At 34.2% G+C, this 15,253-nt stretch overlaps 1 protein-coding gene across 1 annotated transcript; it reads right to left on the bottom strand.

Annotated features, from left to right (window-relative positions):
- Positions 1-1,496: 1,496 nt before the first annotated feature.
- Positions 1,497-15,037, bottom strand: LOC140784998 (serine/threonine protein phosphatase 2A regulatory subunit B''beta-like). Its single transcript, XM_073132674.1, has 13 exons — positions 14,485-15,037; positions 13,548-13,796; positions 13,331-13,433; positions 13,151-13,250; positions 12,038-12,143; positions 11,788-11,878; positions 8,037-8,178; positions 7,235-7,382; positions 7,020-7,129; positions 2,871-3,027; positions 2,665-2,790; positions 2,409-2,561; positions 1,497-2,015 (listed from the first exon to the last, which is right to left on the bottom strand). Exons 1-12 carry the CDS (start codon positions 14,632-14,634, stop codon positions 2,421-2,423), a joined length of 1,623 nt encoding a protein of 540 aa, XP_072988775.1. The 5' UTR covers positions 14,635-15,037; the 3' UTR covers positions 1,497-2,015; positions 2,409-2,420.
- Between the last annotated feature and the right edge of the window lie 216 nt (positions 15,038-15,253).

Raw genomic sequence — 15,253 nt, 5'->3', positions numbered from 1 at the left:
TCCAATCCTTTTAGTGGTCATTCTTTTCGTGACCAACTTGCCATATTCCAACCACTCCAATGAGTATTATACATGTAAAAAGGGAAATTGAATTGCATCTCACCCTCGTGATTAGGCTTAAATTTACTTTACCTTTTTACATGGTTTTATTTGTGTTGTCTTATCTCCTTAATCCTTATAATTATATTCAAAATATATATATATATTTCAGATATTTGACTAATTTGCAAATCAAATTTAAAGATACTTATGGAAGATAAAATTATAGATAATTGAATAAGCTTTCTAGAGTATCTAAATAATACCAATCAAATTTTAGATAATAAAGATATGATTAAAAATATACATTTGTTCAATATATTTGTCATATAAAATCTAATCATTATTATTTTAAATACATTTAGAATATTTATCCAATCGTAAATAATTTTATCTCTAATGAGTTAGACTTATAGATTAATTAGAAATAATAATTTCAATTTAAATATAACTATAAGGAGTTAAAATTACATTAATAAACAAATTTAGGTTAAACCAAAGGGGGTAAAATGTTATTTACTTTGCAGATAAAATGCATCAATATGTATATATACGTATATAGATAGGTGGAACATTCCCATCAGTTTCGCTAACTCAATTTTTACTCTAAAATTTAAACAAAAGACTACCCATTCCCAAAATTTGATAAAAATTCCTTCCACATCAAATTCCCTACCAATTTTCAATTTGAAGAAATGTAGAGAAGCACTGTAGCTTCCTTATCTCCTCTTGTTTTTTTTTAAATAAACGAAATCACTCTAAAATGTAATGATGATGCTTCAAAAACTATAACTTTTAAACAGTTAATAAAAAGGAAGTACATAAACAATACTTATACAGTAAAGGGAATAGAATAGGAAATTTGAGAATTTGGCTAGAGACACTAAACACTAAAATAACTTGTACAGATATAAACTCTCTTATTCTAATATAAAAAGATTAAAATAACTATCCTAACATTGGCCTTATTCCATAAAGTGAACTTGACCTAACAGCACAGTTGCAATCAGAAGAGCTTCTGAATGCTTGAAAATAAAGGCAAGCAGAAAAAAATTACTACGCAGCAAAATTATTCATTATCCAAAGGCATCTCTAACCAATAACTAATCTGAGGAAGCAAAGTAGAACGAATTTATGAGAATTAATTTAAAGATGCATCTATGAATATTGTAACAGGAGATAACTATTCACTAACTGTTACAAAAACTCACGTAACAATAGCCGAATATCTAAAACTCGATGCCCTACAAAGACTTGATACACATAATAGAGAGTTGCAAAATCAAATCACCTGCTTTAGTTTCCCAATTTGCTGCATACATCTGCTCAATTTTTTCATCCAGAAACTTTAAGTCGACATTATATATTAGATAATGATGTGCTCTATGCATAATTTCTCAACCAAAATAAAAAATGATTTGCTCTATGCATAGTGTAGTCAACCAAAGATATAGATGAAAAAAGAAAATGAAAAACTGATATATTTCTTCAGCATTATTCAAATCGAAATTTAGAGAAGCCACGACTAGAACATACCATGTGAGAAAGGAAAATACATCCCACAAGAAAACTTATAAAAAAAAAAACAATTTCTTGTTTGCAAATTCCAACTGTTCAGAGCGGAGAAATAGAGAAGCTAGCAACCAAATATTAACAATCTTGCTTCAAAATTTAGGCCCAGTAATCCAATAGACAAGGTATTGTGGCCCAGTTATCAGAACTAATCTAATGATCAGCGAGAGTCCTCATTCTTCACATCAATTGACATTATTGAGCTGGTGCCCGAATATTTTAAACACGCCTCTATGAGTGAAACAAATACTGGCACAACTGGATAATATACAATATTTATATTAGATGAACAGTAGAACTTTTGATTAATCATCAGCCAGATGGATGAGTGCACCCACTTTGTTAACTGCTCTTGGTTCAATTCTAAAATAAGCATCCACAGGACCAAGCGTTCTCAGCATCAACTGCCAATGATAGAATATTTAAATAATGGGGCAATAGGACGAGAATATCAGTTATTAGGAGTTCAAATATTGCGTCTAATTAAGTGAATTTTCTTCACATCAGCTAACCATTGAAAGTTGAATGGTACAAAAGATTTAATTCTCTCCTCCAACCAGATACATAATGGGTTAAACTGGCCAAATATTTGGAGTAAGTGGATATGCACATGCTGCAAAAAGGCGAGTTCTTGACTATCCAACATTAAACAGCTATATAGACAAAATTAACACCCTATGTGATGCAATTCTATTAGGAGTTAACAGATACCTTCCTTTGAAATCATAAAGCAGTGTATTTCGGTGAAACGAAACCTAGGAATTGTATATGTTAATTTGGGGAAAAAAGATACTCACATTAGTTTGAATTTAGAAGGGAGACTCAAGTGATTCATCCCAAACATCACCACTTCCATTGGAAGCATCTTCCCCATCTTCTTCCATAGACAGCCTAATATATTCTCTGTGTGCAAAACGATCCCACTCAGTCAGAGTTGGATTCTCACGCTCCTGTATAAACCATCATGTAATTCCAACAAATCTAAGCCATCATCATCGGATTGGAACATTGCATATATTCAAAAAAGTTCTGCAGCCATAAGTTAAAAGTTACCTGACGTATGAGAAATGGATCACGAGTTTCAAATGCCATAAATTTGTTGAGATTGAAAAGGATATTGAAAACATTTCCTGAAAGTTTGCAACCTTTCAAGTCACGGAGCATAAAGTAGGATTCCTTCTGCATAGATGTCACTGTCAGACCCTCAGGGAAAGATAAATTATATGTTACTCTAATTTGAATAATCATAAATAAGCAACCTCTGGTTTGATCATATCAATTATCTGGCATAAAATGTCCTCAAATAGCACAGGTTCTTGCGCCATACATTCCATCCGGTGCAACTGCTCCTCATAAAAAAATTGCATTTCGTTAGGTGTCAGAATTCCATTTCCATCCAGATCAATACACTTGAACCTGAAAGTAAAGTTAAGCATACCCTAGTGAGTAGAACAAAAATCCAAAAATGTCATCATCAAATGAAATATCATTGAAGAGAAATATTCAACCAAGGTTGTCATAATCAATTGTCTAGAAAAGCCCCCAATTCACACACTACCATTTACTAATCAATATATAAACTAAAATTAAGGTTCAAGATACAATAATGAAGCACAATGAACTTCAAAGAAGAGAGATTCCTTTTTCATCTTTATCTAGAATCTAACCATGGTTCACAGTTCATGAGTATAACTATATCCACTGAAGCATTAGACCTATGCTGCCCTAGCCAAGACATGACAAAAGAATCCATAAGATCACAAAACTTATCCAAAACAATATACGAAACTCACTTTCTTCTAGTTCACTAATATGATCTCTTCTACTCAATATGGCATCAATTAGATACCAATGATACAAAATCAATACCCAACCATTCAGAAGCATCTAGATGATCTGACCCTGGAATCTAGGCCCCAAGGTGGCATTTGCACATAAATGTTTAAAACTCATAATCGGGATCGGCCAATTTTTGAATCATGGTTTAAAGAAAACTACAAATCAGTCCCAACTGAAAAAATAATTGTAGCTTACTAGCTTATGATAAACTTCTCATCTGGCCAACAACATTATTCATACTCTTTGGCTACAATATCCGTTATTCAAATTCAGGAGCAAAGATAGTCGCGCCAATCGGCAAATCTTGTGCTGATAAAGTATCAGCACCCAGGGTTGTGCCACTGGCACAACCCCATGTCGGGGTGTGCAAACTCATGCCGATTGACATTGGTTTTTTTTTTCTTATACTTTGAAAACTAATTTAGGGTGTACAATAACAGATCTAGCTCAATTTTAATAAATTTATTATTTATAAAAGTCTTTCTACATAAATATAACATTTTGGTGCTAGATCTATGAAAAACACTCTTTAAAATATAGAAATCAAAGAGAAAAATTAATTATCCTAAATTTTAAAAAATCTAAAATTAATATGTCAAATTCATTCAAATTAGGTCAAAATTGGTATAGGAACATATTATATTAACTCCTTAATGAGTTATTTTGAACCCAAATTCGACAATTTTTAACTAAAATCTTAACACAATTAGAGATTTTCCAAAATTTTCTCCATAATTTAAAAATCCAAAATTAATATATCAAATTCATTCAAATTATATCAAAAATTGGTATAGTAACGCGTTAGAATAACTATGTTCAACTAGGATTTGGTTTTAATTATTGAATTATCATTAACTAATGAATATATTCAACCATAAACTAGGTCATTTACAACATTATCTAACTATAAAAGATTCTAATGAATATATTCTACCATATTATATGTTGAATCATGTTTATACTTGACTATTGCTATATCTCTAATAAACTAGGTTATTTACAACAATATATATATTCAAGCCAAAAACATGTATAAAAACCTTGAAAAATATATTAAACATGTGGTGTAGGCATGCTGGTGTGTGCCACTAGCATATAGGGTCATGCCGATTGAGTATCGGCATGGTAATCCTTGTCTAAGAGTGCTTCCATCATTCATTTGGACTGGGCAAAGACTATTCTTTTACTCTCTCCTGCAATCTTCTGAATGTTTCTCATGATAGCAGTGGCGGGAATGGCACAATACCATAGGATAACTCACAACAAGCCTACTGTCCATGAGGGCAAAACCCTACTTGCCAACTGCAGAGGTTACTCTTAATTTTCCTTTGTTTACTATCTCAAAGAAAAGGAAAATGCAACATGACCTTTCCTTCAATATTTCTCATGCCATCTTATCCATGCAAACAGGAAAAAAGTTCCCTGAAGAATATGATCTAGGATAATAAAGCTATACTATGAAAGACAAATCTGACTAAGATTATGCTCAATCTGGTGAACTACAAAGCTTGTTGCCAGCAATAATGGGCTTACGTACCTTTCTCCACACACTAAAGGCTAAAGTAATAACTATGAAGATCACTCACTTGACCCACACCCTCATCTTACAAAAGTAGAATCCAAATATTGAACCACTTAGTGCCTAGGAGGAAGGCGGGCGCCAAAATGGTCTAACATTTTGAATATATAAATAAAAAATAATTATATAAGATATATATTACATACTAATACTCTAATATAGTATATATAAATCTTTTACTAGTCCACTAAACCCTAAAACCTAAACCTAATCCACTTCCCACCTCAAATGTGGGCCCATTCAAGATTCCACCATCTGACTCCATCTAGCCACTTTCTAACAAAACTAACCTGCACAACTAGACAACAATCCCGCTCCAACAGAGAAAAGACAAGTTTTTTAAAGGGTCTGTTGCTAATGAATAACAGGTAAGTAACTTAAAACAAAAACCCAATTTCTCCTCCCTCACTCCCTCTTTGATCTCTCTTAAATCTCCCCTCTCTCCCTCACTACCTCTCTCGATCATTTCTTTCTTGAGCGGCACTAAGAGGAGGAGGCAAGAAGCAGCGTCATGCGGAAGCAGCATCAAGCAGAGGCGACAGGCGAACGTTGGCAGCAAGTGGACGACAGCGGGTAACCCTCAAACCCATTGTTTCTTCCTTTTTCTTCCCTTTCATTCTCCTCTTATGTTTCTTCTCTTTCTTCCAAGATGGTAGAGAGCCTTGCCATAGACTTACTCCAACACCTTAGCGGGCCACAGGCCCGCCAGGTGACTTGGTGGCTTGCCAAAAGAGCCATGGCGGCCCTCCCGCAGTTTGTCAACTGCATTGTCCGATGGCAGGGCGGCCACCAATCCACCTTTTAAAACACTGAGTAGAATGACCTTCTCTTCCTGTCATATAGATCTATGAAATAAAAAAATGTGAATCAAATCCCCAGTAACCAATGAGCAGATTGAGGCAGCCCAGACAAATGCAATTATTGTTTCTTTAAGGACTACAAAGTTTTATTCCAAAATATTTTATTATATAAACTGATAGAAAGTATAACAACTTCAATCTTCAATTACTATGTTCTAAACAAATCTCTAAGAAGTGAATATTCTTAAATTTTAAAAAGATAACACTTTTGCCATGAAAAGACTTTTCGACTCTGCGGATACAGTGAATAAGACAATTAAATGAGAAGGTATGTAACCCCTCATTACTGAAATTAATGAGATGTTCCTCCATAGGGCTAGAGTCCTTTTAGTGCCAGTATGTTTCATGATTTGAGGAAAGGAAGAGAAGGTAATCCCAACAGGCTTCATGAACAAGGAATCTCCTGAACATAAATTTCTTATATGTAAACCACACCTCCATTTGCTCAAACTCCCAATAAACAACTCTGTGTCTCCTCTATGCTTGTCAAGTAACTATAGAGAATCCAATGGAAATGTTAATCAACAGCCTAGAAATTACTACGGTACTTTCTGGTCATCTTTTGTCTAGATTGCTCCCAAAAAAATGTATTAAGAAAGCAATTCATTACCACTTATGACCTAGGAGGTTACAGGTTCAAATCCACCTTCAAACAAATTTATTGTGGGCAAATTGTTTGGGTGTTGGTGACTTAAATTGGCGGCTTGATTCTGCTCAATTTAATTATTCAGTAGTATGTATTGGCTTGGAGAAGCAGTTCAGTGGCACGACGATTTGAAATTTAGATTGAATAACTATGTTTGCTAACTAAAAACTTAGTAAGACTGAAGTATCTTTATATCAAGGAAGGTGACCCTTTGTCCAGCTCGCATCTAACCTTCAGTCTCTTAAATGATAAAAAAAAAGGGACATTGACTGCCCCACATCAACAGCATCCCGTAGGGCTTACACACAGTTAATCAAAACAAGCTATCAAAATTTAATCATTTCATGGAAGATCTTTCATCAAAAGTAAAGAGGATCACATATATCAGGTTAATTCATAGTTATATGGCCTCTTTGTAAAAAAGGCAACAACAAAAAGAACATCATACTGATTGGTGATTTCCAACAAAATTCTGTGAACTTACCAATACTCTAGGCTAGGCTCAGAAGATTTATCTTCCTCTGATAAAATGAAGTAAACAAAATCTTCATAACCCATTTTTCCTTCTGTCTTGCTCATAAATTTCCTTGCAACCTAAAGAAAAAGGCACCTAAATCATCGAAAAGGAAATAAGAAATATCTGAAATCCTCCATTAACTGGAACCTTGTATAATAGAAGTCAAAGAAAATTGTATAAACCTGTGAGAAAATTCTATCAACTATTCTGTAAGTCAATGAATGGTTTCCATATCTGATGAGGTTCTCCTTATCAATCAAAAAGTCATGATCCGTATCGAGCTCCCAAAATTTGCAGTATATCACATAGAAGTGCTCATATGAAAAGTACCTGCATAAACAAGCAATGTTAGAACACTGTAAAAATAGCATATGCATTATGGGTACTAGACTGCAACTATTTAGCAATAATGGCAACAATAAGAATAACAACCAAGCTTTTAGTACCAAGTATCTGGGGTCGGCTATATGGATCTTTTTTCCCCATCAATCTCTACTTAGTGCATTGGTATTTGCTAAGTCAAGCTGTTTAGTGCAACAAAAAATGTACAATTTAGCAAAAGAATAACTGTTGATAACGACATTCATCACAAGTTAAATTTATGTTTCAGCCTGTCATCATAAGCTGGTGTACAACCGTTTGTACAGGAAACACAGTTATTCAATGGGTAGGGATTGATTAATCTGATTAACAAATTCCAGCTAACAGGCCAACAATTACATAGGATAGGAAGTTCAAATTTGACAAATAAGTGAATGACATACTCAGACAAGACAACATTCCATTATACATAGAAGTGGACTGAAGCAGATAACAAGTAAAAACCATATCTTCAACAACAGAGAAAAGTTTGGTACCACAAGCATAGCATAGCCACATATTAACAAATAACAACCATTAGTAACAAATATTAGTCAATGCATAATATGCAAACCATCTCATAATTTCTCAATAAGCTACAGTAATTGCAGATAAGCAGATTACCTCAAAACTTTGTTAATATCTTCTTCTTCATCAAGCTGCTGCATTACAGATATTAAATTACTGCGTTTCAATTCTCTGAGGATGATATGACCATTTCCAGATCTGTTAATATAGTAAAAAATTCTGTATATGACGGTTTCCGCTGGAACAAGATTAAGTGACATGCATTAGAAAAGAGCAATATAGTATATGAAAAGGACAAAAATGAATTGTTTTCCTACTACATTAAAAATACCACTTTTATGTAAGATTAAGTGTCAGTAATGCCGTTGCAATTTTCATTCACAAAAGACTGGAAACTGGAAAACAGAACTATCAACATATTGAAGAAAGATTTCATCAGATGGCTAACCAAAGTACTTTACAATCTTACAAACAAAAAAAGAAAAAAAAAAACAATTTTGTTCTTGACTCAAGAAATGCAAAGTTGGCTAAGATAGTACACATATTAATTTGGTGAAATGATATAAACATTTACCATAGTTTCATTCTTTCTCAACAGATAGCAATTCAACAAAGCTAGTATCTTCATTTAAGGATTGCCATAACAAAGGCATGAGTGTGCGTGTGCCCAACTTGGCTCGATACGGGGTGTATTGTTAGCACATGTCGTACTGAGTCAGTGTGTCGTTGGCATGCTAAATAGTCATGACATATAAAAGAAATAGTCTTTAAATCGTTCCAAGGCCTTAAATAGGTTTTAAGGGCTGATATAAAGTCCTTCACAATAAGTGTAGCATATGCAATTAGATCCTATTTCATACATTTTTCCAAATTTTCTCAAATCTTGTATCCTTTTAATATAGATCAAGTACCACAATGTAAAGAGTATCAAAAGAGATAAAAGAGACCCAAATTTAGTTTGTTTAAAGTAAGAAATGTTCAATTCCTCACGGGATGCATAAACATTTGTGACCGTGAGGGAGTATCGAGATACTCCTCCAATATCAATGTTGGTAATTCATTGGCACCATACGTATCAACCCATACCAACCATGCAGATAGGCACAATAACCAATGTCTTCAAATTAGATACCTAGGGCAACTAGCAAGCTTTTATCTATTGCCTGCACAATAACCAATGTCTTCAAATTAGATTCCTAGGGCAACTAGCAAGCTTTTATCTATTGCCTGTAGGTTATACTTACAGGCTCTGAAGCATAAATATAAATACTATACGGTGCGATACAGATACACTGATAAAATAAATTTTGAAAGATAGGACACAATACACCTAGGATACATAGCTCATATATGTATGTATAACTAAAATTTTGTACTTGAATTTTCTTAATTGAAAAATTACATATAATATTTTTATTTAAAATAGTTTATATATTAGTACTATCTATAACATAGTATGTTACTAACTAAGACATAAGATAAATGAGCAAATTAATCTATTAATCAAAAGAAATTAACCATTGTAACGTGATTTCTCAATATAGATCACAAAATAAAAAAAATGTACTCAATTTTTTCATAAAGGAAAACTTACTAGATTTGATAAGAAATGAAAGATAATAGTCTTCTTCAATTTGAGTCAAATCAGTAAGAATCCCAAAAATATCCAAGAAGTATTTAAGATATTAACTTTTTATTTTGAAAATAGGATACTTCAAGTACCTAATATATATCCGGAAGTATCCTACGAGTATCGTATCTAATACGGTGTTCGATATGGTTACGATGAGTGTTGAAGCATCTGTTTTTCCTAGCTTACAAGTATTACCTCCCCAAATTATCTATTTTTGATGTCGTAGTCTATCAAATTGTTGTCAACCAATGTTCTCTCAAAAACTGACATAGCAGATTGACCTACTATGTCAACTAACGATATAACTCAAGGAGAATAAAAAGCTTCACTCAACAACACAAGTGAAACACCCAAGATGACTTTTACTTTCACTCTATAAAATGATATTATTGGAGAAAAATAAATAGGCCAACATGTAATAACTAATTGGAATCCAAATTTTGTTATGATGCATGTAAACTAATTCATGTCTTATTCATGATTACTTTAAAGTTCTTAGTATGGGTGAAAACGGGTCAGATTAAGACCGACCTGACCCACTATTCAACTCGGTTCAGATCAGATTCGATTATAAATTTTCTACCAAACCCGGATACAGATTCAAATACAGGTAGGATTTTTGAAAAAAATATGGATACAGATTCTAATGTGGGTAGGATTTAAAGGAAAAAATACCTAGATACAAATACGGAATAGTTTTTTAGATATGGGCATGGATATCGAATATCCATTTACTTGCATTTTTTTAATGATTTACAGTTTTTAATTCACTTATATAAATGGTGAATATTGATATTGTTACTAATAATGTATTTTATATTATTTGTGGAGATTGACTTTGCTAATTTTATATGTATTTAACATAAAAGAAATTTATTTATTTTTGGAATTTTTAATATTTTGTGTTAAAATTTAACATATATCCGTTTAAATTTCAATCCTCTATCCGAAAATTATCTAATCCATATCCAAAAATTATTTGTACATATTAGTTAAGATACAATTTTAAATTTTATTATCCATTTAATATCCGTATTTGAATCCGTATACGAATAAAAAATATGGATCCGGATGTATATTAGTACTATCCGATCTGTTTTCACCCCTAGTTCTTAGTCACGACTCACGACTACTAAAAGTTTTTGATTTGCTACAATATATAAGTCCAAACAACGATTGTCGTGCTAACCGACACGAGGGGTGTTACATGGCACCCCTTCTAGCAGCGATTCGCTCGCCATTGACCTTATCGTCAAACTTTCCATTGCCGTCAACCTCGTCGGCGTGCCAGAGATAGCTTCGGTCCGTTAATGAAGGCATCGCCGCATCCCATGCGGGTGCCCTAGACGCGGATGATGGGAGACGAGGTTGGCGGCGACGACGAGATCGAAGAGTGAAGATGAATCGTCTCCCTCTTTTTCTCTCCCTCTATTGCGGTACGACTGTGCCTATGACACAGCCATCCTTGGTCCAAAGTATTCTTGGCACTATCTCGTAGCATCTTCTCAACCATTATTGTATAGAAGAGACAATGTAAATCTTAAACCTGCAAAATGAAACATTAATGGTCCAAACATGTAGTTGAATTGTCAATATCAGTTAATCACACAACCTTAATAAGTTAAATTACCTTCTTTTATAGAAATTAACAACCCAAATGCCAGATTCGCTAGGTCAGCAAATTAATAGCATTATTCTACAACTTGAAACCTCCAACAGTATCATAAACTTATTGTATCTCAATAATGGACTTACTTTTCAGCAAATCATTCAGGTCAGTATGAAACAATGCGAATACCAATTTATTAAATGGTGAACAGCATCTTCTTTCTAAAAAAAGCTTTTCAGATTATGAACAATATCTTCTGTTCTTCAGCTTTTTAAGTGCATATATAAAGATCACCTTTTGACGGATTGTCATCTAAAAACACATAATTGTCTGGAAGAATGAGAATGGAACACAATGCCAAAAATAAATGGTGTGAGCTATAACTATATAAATCCTCTCCCCCATTAGCTTGGGCATAGGTTTTCTTTATCTTTCTTTTTAACAATATGGCCAGCTCACTCAGCTTTTGGATTTTCTCCAGTTATCAATCTGCAACTTAAAGCACAATAGAAAAATCTACTAGAAGCCAATCATTCGGTCAATTAGTGAAGATAAGTTATTCGTTATCAATTTATCATAGATTATCCATGTGAAAAGAAATTTACCATATCTCTCCTGAAACTCTGGTGTCCCTTGTAAGAATTCTAATCCTGGATGTGTCGCCAAAAGTTCACGAAGAATAGGCTTAAAGTCCTCCTACATTGACATATGTAGAAAATGGAAAGGAGAAAAACTAATCAGTAGTAAGTCCTTGCAGCCAACAGAGCTCATCCCCACATATAGCAGCATAATTTCACTTGTACAAAGGAGTATCTTAGTAGAGCCTCCAACTGGCCCATATGAAAGAAGACAAACCTGAGTTAGGTGCTTGCTATCTGGCTTCTTCAAAATGGTGAATATTTGGGTAGCTGTATCCATGGTCATCATGTTGCTATTGATCCAATAATCAACAAATGCATCCCTAAGGCAATAATAAATATGGATAGTTAATCAATGAATGCACTGTCACCAAAGCTGGAAAATTGCATATAAAACCAAAAACTGCAAAATTGGTACGATGCGTAATGGTTTACATTTCTCTCCACCATAAGATAGTTCTAGTAAGGAAAGAGATATATGTATGACCAACAAGTTCAGAAATTATAAATAATTCTAATTGAACTGTTCATGTGTTTATAAAATTAAACAGCACTAACACATCAGTATGCTTCCCTGAATACCATATAAAACTTGATTGCACAAAATGAGCCAACTATTTACTGTTTTAATACATAGCAAATAATCAAAATTTGCACAGAATTTCTAAGATTAAGAAGAAAAACGATACAGAATGAACTTCACAATACACCATTGCATAATAGGGATCCCCTATTTTGTCCTAACTAAGATTGGATCGTTTAGAGTAGAAGCATCTTATGACCCCCCAAAAAGGGAAGAAACAGCTAAAAAAGAACATGAAATAGTGGAAGCTGCTTATTTGACCTTTAAAATTTAAAAGAATCAGAGTTTCAAATGTTTTATGGGTACAATCATGAGATACAAGTTAAAGATTCATAGACTTCAGAGGGATTCACTTCTTAATGCACAAAAGTATACGTCCAGTGTCACAAGAAATCAAGTTGCAAGCGGCAAGATGAGAACACAAAAGCTGATAGTTATCAGGATGATCAAACCTATCTTCTTTCATAAAAAGGAGTATATGAATTACAATTCATAGCAAGCAAAGTAACCACAAACACCATGAATTATGTCTTAAATATTCTTTAGTTTTACATCTTAGTTAACAGATGGTCAATTTTGTACAGCATAAAGCAAGATTAGACAGGATAAACATAAAAAGTACAGTTTATTTCAAATTTTCAACCTTCTTAGAGAAACAAAAAGTTGCAACAAGTTCTACCAATAAGAAACTGTAGTAGATACACTGCATATCAACGTACACTAGAATATCACAAAATGGTTTCATACCTTGTTACTGTACCCGTGCAATTAACATCAATCTTTCTGAAAAGAGCACCAGAAAAGAATGATGGTAGCTTACAAATTTCCTTCGTGACGGGTTTAAATTCTGGTATTGCCAAAGAGAATATTAAAATGTTTGGGATGCCATTCAAGACAAATAAAGATGATGTCCGATAGAGGATTCACCTTGGACTTGAAGGCTTTCCCCGCCAAAGAATAAATGATCTATTCTAGATAAGCACTGCTCATTCAACTCTTTTGGAGGTGGACGACCATTTTTGAAATAGAACTGGTGAAAATTTGCCAGTGAGAACCAAACACAGTAAGTAAATAAGAAACTACAATAGACCTTGAAATATGTTGTTGCCAAACAATGATAAAATTAATAAGCAGAAACTAGGACCTGAGGGATAACTTCTCTCACTGGGTCACTAACTACTTTTAGTGGAGATCCAAAGGGTGAAGGACCAGCTCCTGCACCACGTCTCATAACACGAGGGGATCCAGATGTGCTTCTAGGAGAAAGAGGAGGCACACTGCCAGCAGGGAACATTGAAGGCAACGGATGGTTTACAGCAGCATTTGTACTACTAGAGCTGCCTTGAACATTCAATGGCACACCTCCCTTTGCTTCTTCAATCAATGACTTCACCTGTGGCCAAAAGCTTAAAGTGAGGCATACACATTCTGCCTTAAGCTTGAATATCCATAAGCAAGTCTTTCTTTTTGTTTCTAGATCAGTCAACCAAATAATAAGTGGGGCTGTTGTTACTTAGTATTTGTTGAATCAACAAACAAAGTGGCTTCTAAAATACGGATTCCTTTGTCTACAAATAAATACAAAATGAATTTTGCGGATGACAGTAACTTTTTTCTGAATTCTGCATATCGCATGCACGATTACATGTGTTTTGGTATCTTGGTAAGACAACAATATCGCCCTTAAATTCTTCATTTCTTTCACATACAAGCAGGTTACTTGCACAAAACTAAGGTTGTTTAGGAATTCAATCATCTATTACCATGATGTATCTCTGCACATTCTCAATAATTCTCTTCAAGAAGATTTAATCTCTCTATAGGTTTCCTTTTTGACCTTTTAACAGCCATAATTAAATCAGGTAACAAACACCTCTTGAGCGACATGCCTCCACCAAATTGAATGTGCTTATCGACTTCCTAATGGCCTGAAGCTAAATTAAGCTGAGTAAATTGACTTAAATAGTTAACTCAGTTAGTTTTCAACAAATGCGAACTGAAATTAATTAAGAAACATAACAAGCTAATCTGATACAAAGATACTCCTAGACCCAATAATTAGCACAGGAATAAAAAAGTACCAGTTTGGAGGTTTCAGGCAGCGAAAGCCACTGCCAATAGAGTGCCTCTGCAATGCTCGGTTTCTCTTTAATCGCGAAAGACGACACCTCCGAGAGTTGAAGCAATTCCGGATCGAGGGACGCCGCGTCCCTTCCTACTACCGCTTCCATCCCAACCGATCCTTACTTCGCTCATGCAACAAGAAGAAGCAAGAAAGGGACCAAAAAGCCCTAAATCACAGAAATCTCAAATAACACAAGAATCAAGTCTTTCGTCGGAAACCCTAGATAGCACTGGTAATTGCCTCAGCTGCACGGTAACGTTAGATTTGGAGCTCCTTTTTCCTCCTGCTCCGGGGCTTCATCAATTGGAATCGAGCTCTAATCCGATTACTCGCAAGAGCGAAATGAATCACGTTGCTCGCCGTTCTCGAAAGAGATGAAAAGATGGGAAGGCGGGTTTGGACCTCCAAACCCTACGAGAGAAGAGAGAGAAGAGAGAGGCGAGGGTCCAAGAGGAGAGAACTCACACCAAAGTAAAACGTGTTCAAAGATGATCCCCCTTTTTTTTCCTTCCGATTAATCTGATGTTAAGAGTAATGAAGGTTTTGGCAAAGAATTAGACTCGAATCAAACATCATAAATGATAGAATAACTTGGAATAACATTTATGAGAAGTCGTGATTTATTTCATGTTCTTTCTCAGTATGGCTCATTTTTTGGTTCGCAGGGGTTGAGGAGTAATCAAAACAACATTACCCACAAATCTGCTCAATGTTCTTTAGGCGAA

This window comes from Typha latifolia, chromosome 3 (assembly GCF_019914945.1).
Source record: "Typha latifolia isolate L0001 chromosome 3, TyphaL0001v2, whole genome shotgun sequence".
Lineage (NCBI taxonomy): Eukaryota > Viridiplantae > Streptophyta > Magnoliopsida > Poales > Typhaceae > Typha > Typha latifolia.
This window is presented reverse-complemented; position numbering and strand designations above follow the sequence as displayed.